The sequence below is a fragment of the Nycticebus coucang genome, chromosome 5 (genome assembly GCF_027406575.1).
Source record: "Nycticebus coucang isolate mNycCou1 chromosome 5, mNycCou1.pri, whole genome shotgun sequence".
NCBI classification, from domain to species: domain Eukaryota; kingdom Metazoa; phylum Chordata; class Mammalia; order Primates; family Lorisidae; genus Nycticebus; species Nycticebus coucang.
In genome coordinates this window covers 49829124-49855525 of record NC_069784.1, presented here as the reverse complement: position 1 = coordinate 49855525, position 26402 = coordinate 49829124, and the positions used below count along the sequence as shown (strand labels likewise).

At 39.9% G+C, this 26402-nt stretch overlaps 1 protein-coding gene across 3 annotated transcripts in view; it reads left to right on the top strand.

Moving 5' to 3' along the window:
* The window catches only part of TBX15 (T-box transcription factor 15), a 112219-nt gene that overhangs the window by 45605 nt on the left and 40212 nt on the right, over positions 1 to 26402 (top strand). For 2 of the 3 annotated variants that reach the window (XM_053592749.1, XM_053592751.1), the window contains exons 2-5: positions 15270 to 15483; positions 19974 to 20075; positions 21755 to 21926; positions 22949 to 23116. In XM_053592749.1, the coding sequence (XP_053448724.1) occupies positions 15270 to 15483; positions 19974 to 20075; positions 21755 to 21926; positions 22949 to 23116 (656 nt within the window). Of the gene's footprint in view, positions 1 to 1766; positions 1949 to 15269; positions 15484 to 19973; positions 20076 to 21754; positions 21927 to 22948; positions 23117 to 26402 lie in introns of those variants that run through there. The other variant, XM_053592750.1, reaches the window with a different exon arrangement.

The window sequence follows — 26402 nt, the reverse complement described above, 5'->3', positions numbered from 1 at the left end:
GGCCTGTACTCCTTGGAGAACCCATAAATCATATGCGTCCTCTTCCCAGAAGATGACAAGCTTTCACAAACTTAACTTATAACTTTAGGTGACTTATGAACCCCCAAAGCCTACCCTTTGACTTTAAAATTAATAACTTCATTGTTAAAAATATTAGAAACTAATATTTTATGGACTACATTTCTATTTTTCTTTATAAATTCATTTGAAATGATTATAGTTAAAATGTAGGTGTATAGCCAGTGTCACAAAAAAGTCTGGTTTATATGCCATTTCCTAGCCTATAACATTTATATTTTAAATATATACTCATTGCATATTCACTTATAATTTTATTGTCTTTTTTTTTAAGATGCTATATAGTATATACCCCAGTGTAGTTTGTATCCAATAACACTTGTATAATACTTGGTATGAGAAAGAAAATGTGCCTTCACTGTTAAATTAATTTTGATTATATGTAGACTATGGAATATAAAGTAATACTTTAATATATACAACAGCTCATATGCCATCAATAAGATCTCATCCTCCAGACTTGTGAATTCTTGGAAAAAATTACTTCCACATGTTCCTAAAAGTACTTAAGATTTTTGACTGGTTGGTGGTCCATAGACTCTAAATATCTGACCTGTCAAAATGCCATCTTTAAATTCCAGTGATGCATAGAAGCTTGGAATTAGCCAGGGTTGAATTTATTACAGAACAAAGGGAGGTGATGATTAACACACCCATGTAAGCAGTGGGGTGGGGGGTGAAGAATAATCCTTGAATGGATTAGATGCCATGATCCTAAAGGCACATTCTCTGAGTGTTGGGTTTTTGTCCAGGAATGGGGAGAGGCCAAACATTGATGCCTTTTAAATGACAGGGTGTCTCCATGGGACTCTGGTCAGGGACACCAAGGCAGAGAGTTGGGGTTCAGTTAGGAAAAAGCCGTTTTTTCCTCCTCTGCTCTATCCTCCAGGGAACCGAGACCCACTGTATGTAGGAACTCTCATGACTCACAGCCCACCTGATTAGTGTTTGGGTGACTATGGGTCTGCCTGTCTAGGTAGACATTAACATTGACGAGTAAATAAATGGGACTTAATTTTTTAACTGCTAATCAGAATTAACTTATAATTTGAGGGGACTCTAATAGGCTAATGTAGATAGATGCTGCCAAGAAGATGAAGAGAATTATTACACCCCGACCCACTCAACTGAGTCACAGAGACGCATTCTTTATTCACCCACAGTATCTGGTAGGTTCTGAGCACTCCCAGAATCTGTTTCCAGAGAAATTTATCTTTGTGAGAATAGTCTGTAAACAGAGTGCTCAACTCATTTTATGATTGATTTTCCCATTATTCTCTCTTTCCCCTTCCATGTATTACAAGCGTTATAAAAGTATGGATTTTTAAACTAGCATTATGTAATAGCAACGGTGGAGAGCGACTCTCAGAGAAGAGAGGTCTGATGGAGGGCACCATCCTGAGAAGGAAACAGACCATCAGGGGAAAGTCATTTTGGCTCCCATTCCCAGAGAGGAGTGCTTGAATCGCAAGCCCAGGTGCTCAGGAAATCTCCTGTCACTCTGAGATGGGCTGGAACATGGTGCCATGTTCAAAGCTTCTAAATACAGTTCAGGCTGGGTCATCATGACAGATGCTGTACTGGCACCACTACGGGAATTGAAGTGGGAACTCTGACAGTGCTTAAATGCCATGGCCCCAGGGCTCAAAGTCTTCCTATGCTGAGAGGGGCAGAGACAGTGCAGTGCGTATGGGGAGGAGGGTAGAAGGAACTTTGGCAGGGAAATCCTGCTGTCTCGGTGACACTACGACTCCTCCTGAAGGCAGAGGACATCCAACAAAACACCAGCTATTTTAGAAGCTGTCAGTTTCTGAATTGCTGACACACTTGAAGGACACTGTCTCTTCAAGGGTCACTGTGACCTTTCAAGGTAGGTAGGCCTGGGGTAAAATCAGAGGCATGCTGATAGCCAGGGTGTTGGCTGAGGGACCTGTGGAATCAAGTGCCCTGGTCAGGATGACTCAGGTAGTCAAGAATGGAGTTGAGAATAACATGTTGACTTTGGGATTCCCAAATCGGCCTTCTTCATAGAAGGCAGTGTACAGGCAATTCCTCACCCTATCCTCTTCCTGACCACCACCAGAAATCCATACTAGGGTTCATGTCCTTTGATGACTCATTCTATTTTTGGAAAAGATTTGTAAGAAAAAAGAGAAAAAGACAACAGAGACTTTGGAAGTAGGCTTTTCCTGGAGTGTCCGGGGACTTGGAATGTGAAGGTGGCATTCTGAATTTTGCAAGGATCTTAAACTGGGATCAGTGGGTGAGTTGTGACTATAAAGACAACTATTGACACAATTACTCCAGTGTATTCCTTCCATTCTCAATGCTTGCCCTGTGCTCCCGAAGTGGACTCCTTTCAACCATCAAAACATTTGATTTTAGGGTTTTTAAAAGGGGTGTGGGATGGTGGATGAGTTCACATTTTAAAGTAAGAGAGATCCAGATCCAATTCCTTCTCTCTACTACCTCTGGGCAGGTGGTGCTGAACACACTCCCTTGTCTAAGTCTCAGTGACGCACTTGTGCAGTAGGGTTAAGACGCCCACCTGTCAGGTCTCCTGCTCTACCCACTGGGAGCCTCACATGGCAGTAGATCTTTTCTGCCTTCCCTGTATATTTTCCTTACCTTGGGCCTTACAGACGCTGAGTGTACTTGACCAGGCTGTCCACTTGGAGTTAGGGCTCCCTGTAGCTTTCCAGCCCTGTCCTGTCCCTCCCACCTCCCTCCCGTGGAGCTGTGCTGCTGTGCTGTGTCTTCAGCCTCAGCTCCTCTCTTGCTTCTTGGTGCTCAAGGCTAATGTTTGCTCCCTGGACCCCGTCCCTTTCTGCAGTCCCAGTACACCTCTTTTCTTAGTGTTCTGCCTTGGTCTCTCTTCTTCCAGACCTGGTCACTTTCCTTCTCATGTGCAGGGCCTTGCTGACTGGGAGAGCATCTCTTCAGTAGACCTGTGCAAGAACAGTCTTTCTTATTTGGCATTTTGATCATTTCTTTGCTCTCTCCCACTTTGACTTTTCACCATTTCTCCTAATACCATTCAGTTTTGATAGTTTTTGTTCTAGAACCTGAAGTGTTTTATTTCCCATGTGATCTTTTCCCACTGTACATTTACATTTTCTTCATTGAGATTTGCATTTCTCTATTTGAAAGGACACAAAACCTTCTTTCTTTCAGATATAGACAGGGAAGTAATTGGGGAAAAACCCAACTCTATGGCCATCCCTCTTTCCAAATGATGGAAGGATTATTTTTTTTTTTTGAGACAGAGTCTCACGTTGTCACCCTCGGTAGAGTGCCATGGTGTCACAGCTCACAACAACCTCCAACTCTTGGACTTAAGCGATTCTCTTGCTTCAGCCTCCCAAGTAGCTGGGACTACCGGCACCTGCCACAATGTCCAGCTATTTTTTTGTTGCAGTTGTCATTGTTTAGCTGGCTCGGACCTGGTTCGAACCGGCCAGCCTGTGTGCATGGCTGGCGCCCTACCCACTGAGCTACAGGTGCAGAACCCAAATGATAGAAGAATTTAACATTAAATATGCTCTTGCTGTATGCTGGGGCTTTGTGGAGAGCCAGGGGTCTTTCTATTATCCCCACTTTACATGAGCAAATTAGCTCAGATGGGTTAAGTCATGTGCCCAGTCAAACATTGGCACCTGTGTGATTCTAAGGAAAGCCTGTGATCTTCCCCCCCTGCCTCACAGTGTGGCTGGAAACCCCACTTTATTGTAAAGCAGAGCACTGGGTATGTGGGGGAGCTGGTGAGCACAGCACCTGTCTGTGCAGGAGTCAGTCTGGTCCCTAAGGAGGGTGTCTCTGCCTCTCTGAGCATCATGAGCTCGAGCATCTGTGGAAGGGCTTGATCCTTTCCCCATTTTGTCTTCATGATCCAAAGCACATTCTCTTTTTAGGTTCATGTTGAGAAGAATTAGTACTGGAATATTTTCTAGGTGCCTGGCTATGACTGATACTCACAAAAGTGAGTGAACTTGCTGATCTTATTTGAAGCCCCTGAAAGATTTCAGGTCAGACCTTGCCAATCAGTTCAATATAGCTCACGGTCATGGAAGGAAGACTGGTAGGATTCCAATATTCAGGTTAAGATGTTAGGACGTGACCTGGGATTTAATAGAGACTTTATTGGGAACATGACATGCAATTAAGATACCTCATTACTAGAGATATATTTGTCTCCTGGAAGAAGATCAGAAGAATAGCATTCATGGTTCTTCTGTCTCCAGCTTGCCTCCCAGCTCTTCTCAAGCAATGTCTTGTCTCTTCCTTTGCTAAACATACAGCATTTCATTCATTTATTTATTCATTCAATGAAGGTAATATTTTATTGAGTGCATAATAGGTGTCAGATACTTCTAGTTGCTGAAAATATGAGGTCTGACAATTAAGGTTATGAACTCACCCTAGAGAAAGTGCTACATACCTCACTGCTGAATATCACTGCAGTCACCTTAGAAGAATTCCTCTTGGGAAGCTGTGCACAGATGCCAGCACCTAGTCCACCCTTCTAAGCACTTTGGGGACTCTTTCAGAAAAGAGCTGTCATCATATTACCCTTCATGTCTTTCATGTCACCAAAATGTCTTTCTCTCAATATTTCCTTTATCTTTGGGTAAAGAAAAAAGTCATTGGTGGCAAAAATCAGGTGAGTAGAGATGATATTTCAATACAATTACTTATTTACTAGCTAAAAATTCCCTCATGGACAGTACCATGTGTGTTGGTGCATTGTCCTGATTCAAGAGCCATGAGTTGTTGCCCAAGCTTTTCAGTTACTATTTTCCTTTTTCACTATCAATGTTTACTTGGTCTGCCATGCTTATCATGGTCAACCAATGATTGTGACACTTACTTTGATGAATTTTTGCAATGTTTTCATCAGTTCTGCTCATTATTGGCCACCCTGACCTCTCTTCATCACCTGCCTTCTTTCCCCTCAGAAAAATATTTAATTCATTTGTACACTGCTGTTTTCTTCACAGGATTATTCCCATAAGCTTGGATTAACATGCTCCTGATTTCACTTCCACTCTAGCCAAATTTGACAAGAAATTTACAAATGTTTATTTGTTGCTCTAATTCAAGCTCCAACACGCCTGTGATGGCACACAAAAACACACAATAATAATAATAAGTAAGACACCACCACACATCAACGTGAATACAACTGTTAGACACTGATATGCAAAGTTATAAAACCTTATAGAGTTGTTTGTATAGTGCTGACAACGTAAGCACACAGTGGCAAACTCTCAGACTTTATTGTACAAGAGAAACAACACAGATATGGTCTGGATTACACAGATTGCTGTTCTCTAAACATGTCTGGTTGATTTTACTATCATGCCTCTGCCACAAACATCCCTTTTCCTGGAAGATTCTTCTCCTTCCTCATCTCTGCCTTTGTATCTTGCAGACATCACTTCACTAGGTCCAGAAAAGACTCCTAGACTGGATCAGTCTCCTCTATCTTGAATTCCCATAGAACTTTGTTGCTATTTCTTTTAATAATAGTATGTGAAAATTAGCATTTATATATTCAAATATTTTTCTAGTGATAAGGTACTTATGTAAATACACATACATATATGGTGGTCCATAAAAGTTTTGCAAAGTAGGTACTAATCATCTTGGAAATGATACAACTAAAGCTTCAAGAGGTTAAAGGATTTGCTCAAGGTTGGAGAGAGAAAAGGTGAGCTCTAGAACTCAGTCTTTTGTATGCCAAGCTCCAGTGTCCTATGTGCCACTTCTATTCAACTATTCATATGTCATAGCACCATCGCACATGCCTGCCATCCTTTTATTAGACATTTATGGAGCTATCCTGTCTCCTTAAAGATTTTGTAACTTCCTTATTCAATACTGTGCACCTTGTAGCACCTAATACATTGCCAAACCCTGACTAGAAAATGAATAATTATTTGCTGAACAAATAAAGGATCAGTTAGTGGATGAATTCAGAAGATTACTAGCGAGGTTGTTACAGAGTTGTCAGTCATGTCCCTCTAGTAGTCTAGTCCCTCTAGGATGATTCTTTATGTTTGCACAGTGGGTTGCGTAGATTTTAAAGTTGGTGTAGCTGGTGGTCTCTTGGTATCATTGGAAGGAAATTGTATGTTTCTGGCTCTGCTGAAATGTCTATTCTACTTACATGTTTGAAATTTCCACCTCTAGGGTCCCTGTCTCCAGAATTCATAGTTAAATTATAATTATTGCTTAGAAATTGGCTGCCTAGTTCTTCCCTGTTTGCACATCACTGTGAATTTGTTTATTTATTGGTGTTCAGTGGGAATGTTCTAGCAAGGTATAACGAAAGTGCTTTCAGGGCCTTTGGAGGAAGGCCTACTTTTCATTTCATGAAAATTAAAAGACCAGGATGGCAGATGTGTAATGGTGCTATGACAGTGTCGTGTGTTGGGGCCAGGGGTATGGGAGGTTGGAAGTAGTGGTTGCAAAGAACAAATAAGCACTGACTCGGAGATGAGTTAATGTGTCACTTCATCCAGGAAAAGTGCCCAGAGCCTCAGGGAAGGGCCTGTGTTGACAGCTGCTCACCTAAAATTGACTGGTAAATCTGGAATACCACCCAAGGGAATCAGAATCAACTTTTGGAGGATCTCGGGTGCAAGAGGTATTTAGGCTGGATATTGTCATGTGGTTGTGGCCAATTTTTGATGATTTCTTTTATGGATTATCTGTGCATTCATTAGGAACATTTGCTGAACTAGAAGTTGGTGGTCTCCCAAATACTAATTTTTTAGGAAGAATAAAATAAAATATTTGATGGACTGTTTTAGAACATCTGGGACCCATGTTTAGTCCTTAATTTGTCTTGTTCTTCCTGATACACTTGGTCTTTGGCATAGATCTTATAAATTAATTTGAAACTTTACTGGTTTATAAAGTACTTTCACACACATGATTGTCAGCCAAATTTTCCTCAAGCATAGTTGTTCATAGGACTATCAGAAACTTTTGGGTCCTGAACTCTGACCTGAGTTAAGCCTAAATAAACCAGACCGCACAGGAAGGAACTGCTTCAGCTGCCTTTTTCTATCTTTTGATGCTGTTGAAAGATTTCTCAAAGTCCAGAATATCTTCCAAGTTCCCTCTAATTCTTTTTGGCTGTTGGTCTAGACCAGTTGTTCTCAACTTTCCTAATGCTGCGACCCTTTAATACAGTTTCTCATATTGTGGTGACCCCCAACCATAAAATTATTTTCCTTGCTACTTCATAACTGTAATTTTGCTACTGTTATGAATCAGTATATGTATGCATATATATATGCAGGATGTATTTTCATTGTTACAAAGGGGTTGCTACCCACAGGTTGAGAACTGCTGGTCTAGACCAAGCCAAAGGGGGTTTTGACATTGACAGCAATCTTCAGTGTCTGCCATGTTTGGATCTTTTACCCACCTTGGGCTGGGGACAGGAAGAGAAATACACCAAAAGAGGCTTTTTACACTGGTCTATACTTAATGAATAATGCTAAGTTGATGAGACCGGAAATACTCCTGAAGCTAACTGTCTTGGTACTGAGAAAGGAAGATTCCTTTCTGACTAGGGTTTAATTTTCTCTTCTCCCAAGAAAACTGGTAACTTTTGAGTGTCCACAGAGTATTTGCCTTCTAACTGAGCAGTCCAAGCATGAACTCTGCATTTGTGAGCTCAGAGCAGCAAGGGCACATCTCTACAGCTGGAGCAGATAGGCAATAGTGTGTAGTGAAGAGAGCATCAGCTCTAGTACCAGACTAACTCAGATTCCACTCTGACACCTTCTCATTATATGATGGGAGAAAATCTTTTTACTTATTCCTAGTCTGGTTTCCTTATTTGCAAAATGGCAACAATAACGCTTACTTCATAGGGCTTCTGTGGGAATTATGTGAGGTAATTTATATAAAGTTCTAGTATAGATACTTCTCTTTCTTTTGTTTGCTTTCACCTTCTCCATCTCCTCCTCCTCCTCTTCCTTTTTTTTCTTCTTCCTCTTATCTTTTTAATAGATGGAGTCTTGCTTTGCTGCTCTGGCTAGAGTATGGTGGTGTGATCATAGCTTACTGTAACCTAAAACTCCTGGGCTCAAGAGATCCTCCTGCTTCATCCTCCTGAGGAATAGCTGGGACTACAGGCGTGTGCCACCATACCTAACTAATTTAAATTTTTTTTTTAGAGATGGAGTCTTGCTATATTTCTCTGGCTGGTCTTAAACTCCTGGGCAGTGCAATCCTCCTGCCTCAGCCTTCCAAAGTGCTAGGATTACAGATGTGAGCCACCATGTCCTGCCTGATTTCACTTTCAAATCATGCAGGAACACTGGAGATTGAACTTTCAATGACATTGAGCTTTTGTCTGATCAGCAATAAACAGATACAAAAAATTGCTTCCACCACTTTTTTGCAAAATCTTAAAAAGGCTTTGATCTCAGGGATGAGTTTAGGTCCTTGCCATGGTTCTGTGTATCACTGAGAGAGGTGCTGGTCGTTAGGCAGAGTGTGTTTTAGGCAGCTGGTGACATGTGTGCTCTTAGTCTCCTTAATTGGCTTATTGGCATGGGAGTGGCAGGCTTCAGGTTACCTCCTTCTTCTCTTCCCAAATAGAACTTGGAGGGCATGGGCAGCTCAGGGACTCCATTCCATTACTAAAGCCATCTAACAGGCACATTTGAGTGTTCGTTATCATCATAATTTTAGTTTAATCCAACCTGGGTTATAGTTTATTCCCTTGAAGCTCTAGACTGAGTATCAAATTTGGGCTCAGTCCGTACTCATGTCGATGCCAAGTGTTCTTATTCTGCCATATTTAGAATTACTCCATGAAGAGTTTCATCACCAGGTCTCTCTCTAAGCTACCTGATAAAATGTGACAGCCCAGAACCACTCTCTACTGCAGGGTCCTGACCAAAGTTTACTTGTACCTGGTACAGAGAGTGCTGCTTGGATTCTAAGATTCTCATATCTGCCTGCTGGGAATAGGAGTCCCAAGATGGCCAGAGTCTTGGTTTTAGACACTTTGGGTCTTATGAACTAGACCAAGGAGCGGCCATTCAATATGATCATATGTCAGTGTTTGGCAGAAAAAAAAAATCAGATGAAGTGTTTGAAATCATCTGGATGTTTTAAGCTATTTGCTTCTTTGGAGAAAATATGAAAGCTGAGGTCCAGTCTTATGGGAATGGTACTATGCATCTAATCTTAGAAAGTTCTGCATCTTTTATCTGAATCTATAGTCATCTTTGACCTCCCATCTTCCACTCTAGAAGCAGGCAATCATACATTACTCATACAGGAGACTTGGTAAAGCATTAGACTGACCTTGTGGAATTTATCATCTGGAAGAACTACCATCACCACATGTGGAAGAAAACTAGTATGTAGAGAATAAGGTCAAAACTCCATTTTCTGACACTGAGATCCTCTTAGAAAGAAAACTCCATGTGGTCAGAATTTTATTTTTTTAAATTTCCTGATATCCCAAGAGTCTAGAAGAGTGATAAGCACATAGTAAATGTTCGATATATATAGTCATTTGGTCAAGTTGAACCTGCATTTCCATCTTTATTCCCTTTTCCCCTTCCATATTCAAACTCTGGCAATACCCAGTTTGCTTATAATTCTCTAAAAATATGAAATCCTTACTCACACTATTCTTAGTATCTGAAATTCTTTCTCCATCATTTCATTGCTTGTTGCTTTTTAACTTACATTTTATGTCTGTACCCAAATGTCTCTGTGAGGTCTTCTCGATCCTCTTCTCACTGACTTGCTTCCTTCTCAAAGCTCCTTAACGCTTTGCTCCTACCTTTGCTGGAGTACCTATCCAGCCAGCTTTCTTGACAGTTTCTGTACCCTTTCTATCGGCTTGTGAACTTCTTCAGAGCAGGAACTGGTTTTATCTGTATTGGTCCATTAAAATATAACCTGGCCAATTCAAAGAAGAAGTTTTTGGTGAAATAAAAATAGAATTAAATGTAGTCTTGGTATACCTATGATCCTTAGGCAGTAGGACGCATGTGAACTGGACTTTGGCATGAATGATATCTAAGATGGAGACAACAGTAATAACTCTTAGAGTTTTTGTACTAAGTGTTGTTATGCATGTAAAGTCTTAGCAGAGTGCCTGGCAAATTGTGAAAGCTCAGTTGATGTTGACCATAACTCTTTGGGATAGTTCTTGTGAGCGTATATTCATCGCACTGTCTACAGCCCAAAATATTGTTAGCAACAGAATCAGTAGATTAGGTTTTACCATAAAGACATAAATATAATTTTATGAGTAGGAAGCATACCTTAGGCCCCTATCCCCTCATAGTAAAGATGAGGAAATTGAGGCTCTGTGAACCAGAGACTTCTAAAGGTCCCACTGCTGGTGAGTAACAGAGCCACGAGAGTGAGTGTGCTTTGCTCACTGTTGGGATGATTCTTCAAAATTATCCATGAAGTGGAGATGCACATCACCTGGCAGACTGGAAAATATGTTTAATTTTAATATTGTGTTGATTCAAATAAAAACATATGCAATTTATGCATTTTCCATGTATGGTAACCAAATAAACTTATTGCGGTTGGTTTGCAGTTGTTAGAGTTGGTGGTCTCTGAGCTGCACTGCTAATCCGTCCATTAAACATTAGAGTTAAAAGGGACTTTTATAGCATGTCTAATTAAATGTGCATGTGCTGTGCTATAAAGATTAAGGAAATTGTGGACCAGAATAGTCATGTGACTTGGCAAAGATTAAACATGTTTTAAGTCATTTTAGTTGTGAGGATGGTTAAAATAGTTGAGGGCTGTTACAAGAATTGCCAGCTGTTTTGGCCAGGACTGAACCTAGTGTGATCTTGGGGAGGTCTGATCCCTGGATCAGGAAGCAGAAGACCTGTTAGTTCAGTCCATGTTGGTTTTTGATTCCTAATCTACAAAATAGATGTAAAAGTATAGGCTATGGCTGTCTTATCAATAAGAAGCCTATATTAGGTAATATATAAGGTAAAAATTAAGAAATTATTTTATTTGTATTGCTAGAGTGAGAATTGAACTCATTTGCAGCTAAACTTTCTGTGGGAATTTAGTGTTATGGGATTCATTTTATGAAAATAAAATAGGTTAGAGCTAGAAAGGGAGTGAGGCTATGAACTGATGGTTAAAATATCTCTTTTAAGGATTTTTTGGGATGGGAATACTTCTGTTGGTTTTACCCTAAGAATCACGTGATGTTCTCCAGGGACTTTAACTGTCACTAGTGTAGGTTTGCTAAGTTTTCTCCGTTAGTATCGGTTCCCTAAGTTTTTTCCTTTAACCGCCTTGGTGATGTTTAATGTTTTATGTTTCTGATTTAATGAAAATTCTCTTGTCAAAATGCTATTCATAAGAGGAATCTGATGGTCAAAAAATGGATTTGGGTCATTAAAATGAGTTTCTATTGGATAGTTTTTGAAGACAGGAAGTCATGAATTGCCCAGAATAAACATATTTGAAAACATAGAGGTGTTCTTTTGATCTTCAAGGGACCAATTATACTTTTGATTGGATGATCTAGTTTTGTTAAAATAAATACGTGTTTCTATAATGACTTAAATAACTTGATTATACATTCTTTTTTTTTTTTTTTTTTTTTGTAGAGACAGAGTCTCTCTTTACTGCCCTGGGTAGAGTGCCATGACGTCACGGGACTCACAGCAACCTCCAGCTCTTGGGCTTAGGCGATTTATTCTTATTAATAGCTAACCTTTTTGATCTGGATAGCCTAAATGTTTTATATAACTATAGTTTAGAAACGTTTTTATATAGGATTAAATTTTCTGTATACCTAGGCTGTTGATCTTGACTCTGAGATTACTATTTTAAGGGTATCGTAGGGTACCTTACCTCATAGGTGGCCCTAACTCTCCAGAAGTTTTTTAAAAAAATATAACTTTAATTTTATTTCCAATTATGATATCTATGAAACAATTGAGAATGGAAAATTAAAATGTTGCTTTCGTGTTATTGTAAATGTAGGCAGGTGCCTCCATTTTGTGTGTGAAAGTCACTGGGCTCTATTTTGTGAAAGAAGGAAAAAGCTAGAAGTTTAGAATGTGTCCAGGAAAATAAATGTTGTAACTGTTTCTGAAAATCCTCTTCACAGGCAAATGCAGCCTATACCTCGGCAGGCCAACCCATTTCCTTCTAGAAGTGACGTGTTCCCCAGGACTGTCCCAGCCCTTTGAGATCCCTTCTATTTGGACTCGTGTGAGACATCTGAGACAATGTGTGATGTGTGGAAAACTGTGGTAGTGATTTGTGTTGGTCTCTGACTATCTACGAATGCTCGCAGTCCCCACTGCTCTGGAGGTGCTTTAAGGAAGGGTCCTATTGTGTGCTTTGGTATTTCCTAGAATCTAGCACAGTGCTGGGCACACAGTAAGCATGCAATAAACACATAATTAATCAACACTAGCTGGGAAACTTCTTAGGGTTTGGGATTCTGTTTCCAATTAGCTACATGGTACCTCATCTGGGGCCATATGCTGATAGGTGCTCACTGATTGATTTGATTGTAGTTATAAACCCTTAGAGAATACCCACTCAATTCTTCAATTCCTATGATAATGTGAATCTGAGCCTCCACTCTTTCTTATTTACTTTGTCTCACTCAAATACTTTTAAATTTGATTTCTCTAATTGAGGTTACCTGGGTTATCACTTGTATTAGACAGGAGTCATACGTTCTTCATGTCAGAGAAATAGCAGAGATTCTAAAATGTTTTAGTTCAATCCTTCTCATTGTATAGGGGGAATATAGGCCCCTGGTGGTTAAATTACTTGTCTCAGGTTATTCATTAATCCATTTGGTATTACCTTTTGCGTCCTGATTCAATTCCAGATGGCATAGTGAATTAAGAGTCTCTTATTGCCAAATTCTCCAGGCATAGTCTCCATTTGAGTTCCAACCTCAACTCAGCTTCCTCTAAATATTTATCGCTTAGAACAGTAATACCTTTCTCTACCCTCCCCCCCTTCCTAAACATACGCTGGGGAAATCATATGTCAAAAACTTCTGCTTGGCTCTACTAAGGGTACATGTTTTCAACTGTTTTTGTATTTGTGGCACTCTGTGGTGAGGACTGCACAACATTTTACTTCCAAAGGTAGGACATGGCTATTACTTTTAAAATAGTTATGAGAAGATTTTGAAAAATTCATAATATTCATGGTAAGCAAGGATCCCCGAGGACAGCACAGAAACAAAATAGGATTCAGGAATCCATATCTCAGTTTATTTGAATGACTGTTTTGGCTCAGTGTGTGATGATCCAAGGACTCTGCTCCTGCGTGCAGTGTAGAGTCAGGCCAGGGTGGCAACCTGTCACTCAGCAGCCGCTCTCTTCTTAGATAAGTCGTTCTACTTTTCTGTACTTGAAGGACACCAAAAAATAGCTGCTGCTTAGTCCAAGGTATACAATTTTGTGCTTAGACATGTAAAATCTAGTTATAAAATCTTACAGTATTCTTTTTTTTTTGGTGAAGGTAGGGACTGGGGTATTAATTGTGGGTAAACTGAAGTTTTTGAGCAGAAGCATCTCTTATATTTAGGAGCTTTAGATTCAGTTCTTTAGGAAATGGACTCCATTTAGAAACAATAGGTGAGGAATTGAGGAGGATGGAGAGAAATGACACTTTTCTCCCTCTGGGCACTTTATTTCCTGTGGGCTTTGACAAAGCTGTGGGATATTCTTGCCAGAGATGCTGCCTGGGTTTGAGAGAGGAAAAAAGTTGTGGATAAAAAGAAAGAAAAATAAAAGCACCGCTGGATGTGTTGATCACAGGTGTAAAAACTCACACAGGTAAGTGACCTTGGCAGCAAAGTGGTGTGGTGTTCTTTCTCCTTCTTTCTCTATCTTAGTAGTGTCAGGGTCTGATGCCTCAGAAGCTCTGATCCTTGACAGCATTGAAAAGTCATTTGTTAGAGTAGGACACTGACGTATAAACATATTAGTCACGTTTATATTTATGGACAGGGAAGGCGATCAGAATCCTGGACCGTAAGCATGGGTTAGAGAGATTGGTTCTTAGGCTTGGCTTGCAGTGTCATTTGACATGAGGAAATTACACCAGCCAATCTTAATTAGGAAAATCTTTGGATGAACAGTTCTTGGGATTAGGGTCCTAAAGGTGAATTCTTTTTAGTGCTAGAAAATTCTTTCTGGGTAAGTTTGATTTCAGCTTTCTCCTTCAGTCCACTTTCCCGTCTCCCCGCCCTGCCTGCCACCTGTCTTCTCTAGTACAGAGGACACGGGAAGGTCCCATCTGGCCCAGCACCCCAACTTTTTATTTGGTTGCTCTCAATCCCACCTTCCTGTTTGGATCCCCCCTGCCCCACGCCTGTGCTTCAGAAACCAATCAAGGTGTCTCCTGAACTCATTTATTCCCTTTGTTTCAACTGCCTTCTTTTATTATTATTATTATTATTATTAAATTCAACTGCCTTCTTGGGTAACTTTTTCCATATGCTTTATATCCTTGCCTCACAACAGAGATTTTATTTTTCCCATTCAAAAATGGCCTGACTGGATGTTTAGGAAAAACCATTTACTCCAATCTATGACAAAGTGCTTCCAAATATCCCAAACAGATCTCCATTACCGTTGCTGCCCAGGGCACTTGTAAGTGGAGGGAAAATCGCTGTGTTTAAAATAACTGTCGGTGGGCTGTGCTGCTGGGGGGTAAGTAGTTGAATATCACAGTGTTTAGCATTGAATCTCGACTCCTCTAAACCAAGTCATCAAATCTAGATTTGTTCCGAGTGTCTGTAATTATTATTTTACTTTAATTTGGCATTTATTGTGTCACCCCAGTTTGGCCTGATTCCCTCCTTACTAATGGGCACATTAGTACTTAGGGCCCTTTACATCGCCTGTTGTGGACCAATTTTCTTCAGCTGTTGCTAAAACTTACTAAAATGCCAGATGTCATGTTGGAAACACAAAACCTGAAAAAAGGTCATAAATCACAAAAACAAACCATAAAAGAAATAATAAAATACCCCAAGTGCCGTGCTCTGGAGCTTCCCAGCTTTCAGTCTCCTTTTGTTCACCTCTTCCCCACTTTACTGCATCCCGTCTTTTAGGGTCGGGCTGGGGAGAAACAAGCACAGCCGTTTCTCACCTAAGGCCTGATTGTTTCTTTTGCAGATTCCGAGCAGAGCACAGGTTCAGACTCCGAGACGCTCACTGAGCGGACTTCCTGCTCCTTCACCACTCACACGGACCTGGCCTCTGGGGCTGCAGGCCCAGTGCCTGGTGCCATGTCGTCCATGGAGGACATTCAGGTGGAACTACAATGTGCTGACCTCTGGAAGAGGTTCCACGATATTGGAACTGAAATGATCATCACCAAAGCAGGCAGGTAAGGACCAATCCCATTGAGTGGCCAAAGGACTCGAAGAATCTACACAAGTAGGAGCCATTACATACCCTTCTTCCATTTATTTGTGGCAGCATCAGTTAAACCAGAGCAGCTCACACCGGCTTTTCTGCATCTAGACATCTCGGTAAAGTGGTTCTCTTACGTGTACTGTGATTTTGCTGTTCTCTTCCAAGGGCAACCCAAATCAAAATCGCCTCTACCCTCACAAACGTTTTCTACCTACAGATGTGTTTCAGTTGATACCAGAGGCTTATAGTATCTCAACAGTCAAAAGATAGATTTCCAAAGGATTCAATATTTTCAAGAAAGTCACTTTGCAAAACAACAGCTTGCGTCTTCTAAGGCATGTAAAACAACCAGATGCTTTTGTAAGTTTTGGTGCCTTTTCTGAGTCCTGTTTGTTGTTTTATTGTTGACTTGAAATTATTATAAAACTTTAATAGCAATGTGTGGAATCTTTTGCAAAACTATGTAGAATCAGTATATTTTAAAAACACAATTTCTCTTGAAATAGGCACTTGTAGTCCACACGCTCCTTTATTGGTGTCTTTCAATTTTTCATAGTTAGGTACTTGTTTTGTGCTGGACACTCAATGTATATTATGTCATTTAAACTTCATAGGAATTCTATGAGTAGGATATGATCATCTCATTTGTGGGATAGTATGCAAAGGCCAGAGGAGGTTAATTACCTTGACAAAGGCACCAGGGTAGTAACGGGCAGCTCTTGAATTCCACATAAATCTATGTGGTTCTAAAATTATGGTCTCAACTATTTACAGCTGTACACCATTAAGAAATGATTGTAATTCTTGCCCCTTGGATTCCAAATTAAAATGATTTAGATAAAATTAAATTTGGACTAAGCTTTTCAGTATGTAGGAATACTTAATTTAAATTATGTAAAACAATAATGCTGATTTTATATATTCAAAGCCAATCTGCATAGTTTCACATATCATGTGGACCAAAAGACCCATTTCACTGCTTATAAGCTATTTTTATGAATATGGCCATGTAAATTAAAAGAATATTTTGATTGAGTCCAGTTAACCTGTATGCTGATAGAGAAACCTCCCACCATAATAAGACATTACAGAAACAAACATGAATTTTGAATGAATCAGAGATCTTGTTGATTTCTGTTCTCTTCTGGAAGCCACTTCCCTCCGTAAGTTTCAGAACTGGATATAAATATTAAAGGGCTCCCTAGCTGGAGCAACATAGCAGGAGAATTCCTTTCAATGCCATCTCTTTTTTTGTTGCTTGGGTCTTAATGTCGTCATCCTGTTCTGAATTTTTAGGTGTTAAACCTTGGAAGAAAATAAAGCAATTCAAGGGAAAATTTCTTGTTCCCTTTCTCTTTTTTAGTTTTTGATAGAGGAGAAATATTACAATTGTTCTTTCTCTGTAAGATACTGCAGATTTTATATTGGGGGTTTCTCTTCATTACTGCTGGGTCTGCGTATCCCAGCCACTCTTGTCCTTGGCATTCTTTATTCCTGAATGTCAGTGAATTCAGCTCAGTTGTGCACCTTGACAACCCTCTCGTGACTCGTTTGGTAATTTCTTATGCAGTATTTTCTTCCCCACAGCTGTGATTTCTCAGATTTACCCTGATACCTGTATACGTTCACACATTGCCTAGCTCAGACACACAATTTTTCTTTAATCATATTGAAGTCCCTTGTTGAGGTTTAGAAACTACATTCATTCCTTCTGTATTTGATTACCTAGGTTATAATTCTGCTCAGGTAATTCTGAAACAATTCAGAAGTATACAAAGAAGGCTTTTTCTCTACTATGAATTTTCTTCATTCCTCATTATTCCCTTGGTCAATTTTTTCCTTTTCACTTCATTTTCCTTCCTGTGCAGTATTCTTTTCCATTTTTTAACTCCAATTTTCATTTTGTTAGCTATGTATGACTATCTGTCCTTTCTCAAACTCAAAATATCTTAATCACCACCTACCTCTTCTCACACCCCAAACTGTGATCTTGTTGACTTAGTCTACAGAGCCCTTGATCTTGGAACTCACCAACATGATCCTTATAATCAGCACCATGGACAGAGGTGCTTGTAGGGATTAATGAGTTTCAAAGACAAAAGAACTTGCCTAAATTTAGCCGTAAAATTAAAACCAAACACATCTCATTTTATGAAACTTGAAAGATTACTTTTCCCCCAGAGTGTTATGACTTCACTTCATATTCTGTGCTAAAATATTGACAAAAAGTTTTAAGGCGGGAGGGCACCTTGGAGATTATGTGGTCACTTCCCTTTGTTTTATAAGTGGTGAATTTAAATAATTTATCCAAATTCATTCATTTCAGAACTTGGGTACTGGGAAGAAATAGGTTTTTTTTACAACTCATGGTCATATAACTGTTCTAAGGCAAAACAGGTACTCAATTTAAAAACATAGAACCGTGTCACACTTTATGGGGGCAAGACATGATTGCAAGAGGGACTTTACCTAACAATTGCAATCAGTGTAACATGGCTTATTGTACCCTCAATGAATCCCCAACAATAAAAAAAAAAAGAAAAAATCTTTATAAACAGATTATTAAGAAATGACAATACCAGAAGCTGCTTTTATTACTGTACTAATAAATTCAAAATTTGTTGGAAAAAAAAAACATAGAACCCTTTGTAAGCTTTTTATTCCCCCAAAAATATTATGGGGGTAAAAATGTCTCTGGTTACATGTATCAATTTCATCTTGCTTGAGTCAAGGTTATAAGTGTGCCCATCACCCAGATATGGAAAAATTGTTGTCACTAACTCTTTTCCTGGAAATCATCAAAAAAAGAAATCCATCTCTTTCAATATAATACAGCCTCTGTAGGTGGCTGAAGGGAACATTTTCTTAACTCGACTAGTAAATGAGAGGATTTTTGCCTCATCCTTGGCAAGATGCCCTTCAAACAGGGCAGTTATAAATCTGTTACTAAGAAGGGAATTATTGATCTGTCTTTAAATTTTTGGAAAGAATTAATGTGGATCCAAGTGCCTAACATATAGTGATAGTTAGATATAATCATTGTGAGTAGCCCACCATCAAATTTCACTACCCCATCATAAGACTAAACTATAGGGACTTCTAATTAAACTTGAGAGGGTTTGGAGAGAAAATCCAAAATGGTGTACCAACAAAAGCATCTGGGAAATGGCTACATATTATTCTTTGCATCTATTTATTGATTAGCCATAATCCCTATTAAAGTTCCTTTGTGCCTTCCTTTAAATATGATTATCATGTCCACTGCCAGAGGACAGTGGCTTTTGGGGTTGCTCTTCCTGGATGACTAGTGAGTGTGTGACTAGCAGAGAGAGCCTCTCATGGAACCATCCAGTACACATTTGCAACATGTCTGTCTGAGGTCAGGGTATGGTCTATGGCTGTGAAATGGAGCAAAGCCAATTAGGCCATATGTGGATCAAGCCTATGACCTTGACCTCATTAGCACTATGCTCTGCCCAGCTCGACTAACTAGCCCCAGATGGTTAAGCTTAATGCAGTGTTTTGTATACAAGTACCCTAGAGCACATCCCTGGGCAACGCAAAGTTTGAACTGAGAACTTTTTATGTCTGGCTTGATACAAAAAACTTGATATTTTTCTTCTTTCTTACATTAAAGAAGAATGGTAAACTTTATTCTTGACTTGTTGAAACCCAATACCTCTTTTGGACTGCTCCCTCTCCTTCTCTCTTCAATTATGAGAGAAGTTGTAAAGTGCTATATCCTGACCTCACTTGCTTTGGCAAGTTTAACAAGCCATTGTGGTGGAAACAAGGTTTTGCCCAGAGGCCACCAGAATTCATTTAGTATTTGTTCTGTGTTCCACAGGGTCCTTCCTCTGACACACACGTTGACAGCCTGAGAACTTGCAGAAATGTTTCCACATTTTTATGCATTAAAAAATGGTGGCCCTTTGTTTGGAGATTGGTAGCACCTTCTTTTCTTGAAAGATTATTTTTAAGAGTGGTCATTTTCAAATAAACTCAATCAGTCCACAATACTTTATGATGACCCACAATAAACCGCGGTAAGCTCCTTGGGTAATAAGAAGAGTGTACGTTATTGTACCTATCTTTAAGAAGATTATAGCTAGTGGAAAATGTATGTGTAGGCACACACACATATCTACACATGCATCTATATTACATTAAAGATTAACTAAAAATGTGATAAATGGGGGCATGGTATGGACCCTTTGTAAGAATCATCAAATTAAAAGTCAATTTAAGTTAAGAAGAGATACTATTTCAGTGGTATAAGTCTCTAATGCATTTTATAGAGATAATTTCCAAAGCAGAAATAAATGAACTGATTTTGAGAATTAGAGGCCTTTGGACTTTGGTGTGTTTAGAATACCTAATAAGAAAACACTCTTCATGACTTTACTCCTTCTACTTCTCCCCCTCTGATTGTGGAAGTTACTAGTTTATTTCCCTTCATAGGAGGATGTTCCCTGCCATGAGGGTGAAAATCACTGGCCTGGACCCACACCAGCAGTACTACATAGCGATGGACATTGTGCCTGTGGACAATAAGAGATACAGGTATCTGGCATCTGGCATTGCAGCATCCCAGCTTTCCTAGACAGTCCTTTTAACTCATTAGATGAAGCATTTTAACAAGACACACTGCACAGGGAACGAGGAATGGGAGATATGCCAATGGCGTGAGGCAGAGCACAGGGCAGGAAGTAGCAACTTTGGTCTGTAATCCTTCCTGCATCTTTGAACAGAATGAGATTGTATAATATCTCCCAGGGTAACAAAAATAAAACGGATCTTAAGCCTAAAATTAACTTAGTTAACATTGAAAGTGATCAACATATTGAATGATTTGTGAAATGCTAAGTGAGCTGGGATGATTTATTCTGGAGAAGGGAAGGAGAAGTGGACCAGTGCAGTGCATTTAGTCACATATCTGATGGGTCACCCTGCAGATGATGGAGACGGGTAACAGGAGAATCAGGTAAGATTTCAAGAAGAACATCTAGGTAGGGAGAATTATTGTTTATTAATATGGGTTGTGAGTGAGTTCTTTAAATAACTTTTCCCTAAAGTCATCAAAAGCCAACATAGTCTCCAGATCTCCTGGATAGCATATATGTAGCTCTTGTCAGAAAAAAGTTGTGATTTATTTGATTCCTTGAGATATTATGAAATATTAATCAAATCAACAAAACATGGCTCATTTTTGAAATATCTTAACATCTGAGAAATTGGTCCTAAATCCATGAATCTGGAGGTAAGAGATGAATGAAGAAGGCCAGGATTAACATGGCAAGGAGAGAGAGCAGGCAAAGACTGACGTGGTCTGGATGGCAAGACGCAGGAAGGAAGATGCTGCCCTCTGTTTTGGAGGATCTTGGGAGTGTGATTGGGACTGAGCACTTCTGTTTGCCACGGTCCAGGTCCTGTGTGGTCCTCTAGAGGTGAGAAGCAGGGAAGTGCCAGATGCACGGATGTAGCTCTTCCAAAGTAGGGGAAAATTGGCAAAGTCTGAAAAACTGACTCCCTTTACTACCAACAGCCTCCCGTTTCCAGTGGTTTTGTGGGAGACCAAAGTGGAAGATGATGAATTTTAACATTAGGTTCATGAAAGAAAACAGTAACTAGGAATACTGAATGGTGTTTCTGGGAATGGTTGACTAAGGCGAAATCTCTCCATTCTCGTAGAAATGCCTCAAAATTCATATTCTTAGCAAGGAAATGGTTAACCGGTGAGAGGAGTGGAGGGTCTCTGCACATGGCTGCCTTTTATAGGACAACATGGAAGATGTTTTTAATAAGGAACAAAATCCTGAACAAGTGGCCAAGGGATTATATGGTTTGCATTTGAAAGGTGAAAGGTTGCAGTAAAATGCCTTTTCCATGGCCAGACATGTGAATGCAGCCTGCTCGTGCGCACACAGGGGTGCATGGCAAGGCGAGGGAGAAAAAGGGAAAGAGACTGTGAGAAGGTTTTCCTCGTGAGAACTGTAGCTTTGATCACTAACCACAAAACTTTTCTGCCCTTCCCCGCCATCTCGTTGTCCACTTCTATCTCAATTTCATTTTCCTGGTTATCTGCACTTCTCTTTTTTTCTCTGCTTCATTCCCATTACTTCATTATTCTTATTATTTCTCTGTCTCTCTGCCTTGTGTGTCTCCACTTGTTTCCTGGTCCTCTGTCCCTTCTTTGCATCTGACTCTGCCTCTGATTTCTCTTTTCTTCCTATCCCCCTCAGATATGTGTATCATAGCTCCAAGTGGATGGTGGCTGGAAATGCTGATTCCCCGGTGCCTCCAAGAGTTTATATACACCCTGACTCTCTAGCTTCTGGAGACACCTGGATGAGACAGGTGGTCAGTTTCGACAAACTCAAGCTGACCAACAATGAATTGGATGATCAAGGACATGTGAGTCAGAGAATCCTTCTTCCCTATTCCTGCCCTTTTTGCTTTAGAAATGTCTAGCCCCAGGCTTTTTCAAATTGATGAAATAAGAATCTCTATGCCACTTTAAGTCATTTTAAGTAAGTAAGCATGAACTTTTTTCCAGTTAAATTTCATTTATTACAAATCTAACATTTAGCAAACATCTGCTATGCATCAGCTCATGTTTATCAGACACAGTCCTTGTGCTCCAGGGACTTACAGTCTGGTTAGGGAGGCAAGACAGAAACATAAGACAAATTAAACAATGGTAAAAGAAATCACACTGTTCGGTAGAATATAACTCACGAGGCAATAACTAGAGGAAACAAGCAGATGATAGTTTTGGCTGATTTGGCAAGAAATTTATAAATTTATAAGAGAGGACTAAGTCTTAAGTCTTTCCAGGTATAATTGGAGCACCTGATGTTATTAATTTATCTTTGACAGTGAATTGTGCACTGAATTCTCACTGAGTGCCAGGATTCATAGTGAGTGCTAGAGGAAGATTGAAGAAGCTAAAACTGTAGCTCTTATCTTCGAGGAAATGAGGATTTTCTGAGCAAGTGAGAACACACATTTACAATTCACTCTTGTAGGACACAAAAGAATGTTCACAAATTCAATAATGCATGCAAATAATGAGGTATGGAGTTTAAGACAGTGTGAACCCAGGCTGAACATTTGAAACTGGAGAGAACAATTTGTCACATGGCAGAGGTCCTGAGACATGTTGGTTCCATCCAGCATTGATCCAATTAAAGCAAACATGACATGTACTATTCATGATAAGAACACCTGCCATGCAGTTCTATGCAGGGCTCTCCAATCACGAGGTCCTTCCCTGCCATGGACAAGTACCCTGGTTTCCAGTGTCCTGTACCTTCTACCTGCAGTTATGCTCTTGCTGTAATGCTTCCATCCTGTGATTTATTTCACATTAAGTGCTTGAAAAAAATGTAGGGGCCTCAAAGCCAAGCCTGGCATCACTCCCCTTCTCATTTCAGATCATTCTGCACTCTATGCACAAATACCAGCCTCGAGTCCACGTGATTCGCAAGGACTTCAGCAGTGACCTTTCACCCACCAAGCCTGTCCCTATTGGGGATGGGGTGAAGACATTCAACTTTCCTGAGACGGTGTTCACCACGGTCACGGCCTATCAGAACCAGCAGGTAAGAGGTTGCCCTTCAGAGTCTCCTGATGCATCTGTTTTTAAAGGGGCTTATTCTTGCTTTTGGCAAGAAATGCTTAGTCCTTCTAGATGGCACTGAAGAGTTGGAATGACAGACATCAATCTTGCAGTGCACGCTAGACACTGGTAATGACAATGTGGCATGCCTAGCAGCAGGTCACGTAGTCCAGAGTTAGATCAGACAGAGACCTGGACCAAGAGGACCAAACCTCCTAAGTTATTTTCAAGTCTCTCTGTGCTTGCACATGTGATCATGATCTCTGCTACAACATGGCAGATGACCCCCATCATTTGGAAGTTCTTTGCAAGTAGTGGAGCTTGATTGATGCCTTTTCTCTTATCTGCAGTTTTCTGTACATCCCCCCACCAGGCGACATCAAAGTTGTCAAGTCTTTCAAACTGTATTTAAGACCCACCACTTCCATTTACACTTTCAGACTAAATTTACATCCATATGAACACCAGCCGCCTCCTGAGATATGTACTTTTTGTGCCTGCAACATGTCCATTCATTCCATGAGTATTTATTGAGAACTTGCCATGTCTCAGGCTTAGCAGAGAAACAGGAGCTGATTAAGATGCATTTCTCTGTTAAGAAGAGTTTTAGTTGAACATACGACACATAAATATAGTCATGATAGTACAGGGGAATAATTCAATGACAGAGATGTGGACAGGGTTGGTTCAGTGAATAAGGGACTATTTCCTAGGAAAGTTGACACTTTTTTTGAGAAGAACACAGGAGAAATGTGTATTGGAGGAGGGGGAAGGGAGAGATCAAGTCTGGAATTATTCTAAACATTGTTCTTTTCTTGTGAAGGGTGGCAAGGTGGCTTTATAAATGAGCTCAATTTATGAATTTCCCTAAAAGGTGCATGTGGATCCTATTTTTTGTAGTTTAGATATTATTTAATCTTTTGACAAATTGTTTAACTAAAAAGATTCTGCAGTGAATCTTTTCTGAAACAAAGAGAATTTTGTTTGTTTAGAATACCTTTCTTGAAAATCTTCATTTACTACATTGCTTAAAGAAAAATGTTCTATCCAACATCTTTGGTATTGGATTCTCTGCTTTGTGCTCTGGCAATGAAAGCAATAGAAGAAAACATTCATATAGTAATTATTTGTCAAGTGCTTATGATGTCCCAGGCATGTGAAGATGAGTGATGTAATCAATGGCTCATTTAAGAAGGGTATTTCTCTCTCTCGTGCTCCATCTGGATAAAACTTCTATGATAGCCCTCACTTTCAGAGGAACGTGACATTAAAAAAGCCCTTAGTCCAGTAAATATTAAGTATTATATATGGTTATCAGACTTTCCCAGCAACTTAAAAGTGTTACCAAATTCAGATTTTCCTTGTGGATGCCACATTTGATCCAAAGGAGAAGAACTTTGGGTGCTGTTTAAAAATTATCAAACCTTATGAAATTTAGGTAAATAAAATTGCAGAGGTCATGGAGAGGCCATACAGAAAACTTTACTAATCAAAGTTTTTCAAGCTCTGATAGAAGATATAGTAGCAATATAGTCCTGGCCTTTGCAGCAGCTAGAACCTTGGGATGAGGTCTGGGTCAGAAGAAGGGGAATAAGATTCTAAGTTCTTTGAACAACTGATTCGATTTTTCTAAGACTTCATCAGCCATCATTTTATTAATAATGATTAGTTTCTCATGAAGACAGTGATGTGACAAGAAATATTCCAACTTTAGAATTTAGTTTGTAGAACAAACTAGAACCATGAAGAATGATCATTCTATTGCCTCATTGAGATCAGTAACAGAGGACAAGAAAGTCATCGTTGTTCAACTCAAGTTGAAACTAGAAAGCTATAGCTCACTTTGACAATGGAAGGGGAACAAAGGTGGGTACCTGAAATTCTTTTTACTTCTTCTACCTTCCTTTACAGGTAGTGTTCCAGCATATGACTATATATATTTTGTTTACCTCTGGGCTGGGGTGGGGGCAGCCACACACATAAGATGATACAATTTGGCAGGATGTGGTGGCTCATGTCTGTAATCCCAGCACTCTGGGAAGCCAAGGTAGGCTGATCACCTGAATTTAGGAGTTCAAGAACAGCCTGAGCAAGAGTGATACCCTGTCTCTACTAAAAATAGAAAAAGTAGCCAGCTATTGTGGCAGGTGCCTGTGGTCCCAACTAGTCAGGAGGCTGAGGCAAGAGGATTGCTTGAGCCCAAGAATTTGAAGTTGCTGTGAGCTATGATGACTCCATCTCATTCTACCACCTCACAGGGCCAATAGTGTTAGACCCTATCTAAAAAAAAGAAAAAAGAGACCATGAAATTTGGCAGAAGATATACCTGGTTTGGTTTCTGACTTTTCTACTGACAAACTGAATGACCTTCATCAAGTTTTTTGATATCTTTCAACTTATATTTCCTGGTTTGAAAAAATGTGCCTGCCTCCAAGAGGTACATGAGGACTAGATGAGGGGACATACTTAAACTCACAGACACCAACCTGGCATCCAATTCATACCAGTCAGCCATGTTGATTGTTCTGTACTGGATATGTAGAAGTAGGAAGGTAGAGGAAATTTAAAAGAATAAATTTCTCATCAAGGAAAAATATGGATTATTGGAAACTGGAGAAGCTAAATTGGCTCTTGAAGGGATTATGAGCAATAGGTACCTACTTTGATCCCTCTGTCTTCCTGTCCTGTTGGTGAACTCGTGATTTGCTGACATATTCAAAATAGATGCTTCATACTCAATTCTGCCAATTTTGGGATGAAGATAACAGCTTTTGCCCATTTAACAAGCTCCTGATCCCTAGATAAATCAATAAACATGATTGTTTAACATTGCCTTTGGCTATGGAGGTGTGATTTAATACTACAGCACCTTCTAATAATACCAAATAACTCACGTCTTTTCCTGGGGAGTCTGAAGTCTGCATCCTGTAGGTTAGAGCTATTAGCTAACAATTTTCAGATTTGTCCCAAAGATGCCAGGCAGCATAAATTGTTCTTTTTTGTGTGGGTTGTATCCATCTATTTCTGTGTTTTTCTTTTCTTTTTTTTTTTTTTTTTTTGTAGAGACAGAGTCTCACTGTAGCGCCCTCGGTAGAGTGCCGTGGCCTCACACGGCTCACAGCAACCTCTAACTCCTGGGCTTACGCGATTCTCTTGCCTCAGCCTCCGGAGCAGCTGGGACTACAGGCGCCCGCCACAACGCCCGGCTATTTTTTGGTTGCAGTTTGGCCGGGGCTGGGTTTGAACCCGCCACCCTCGGCATATGGGGC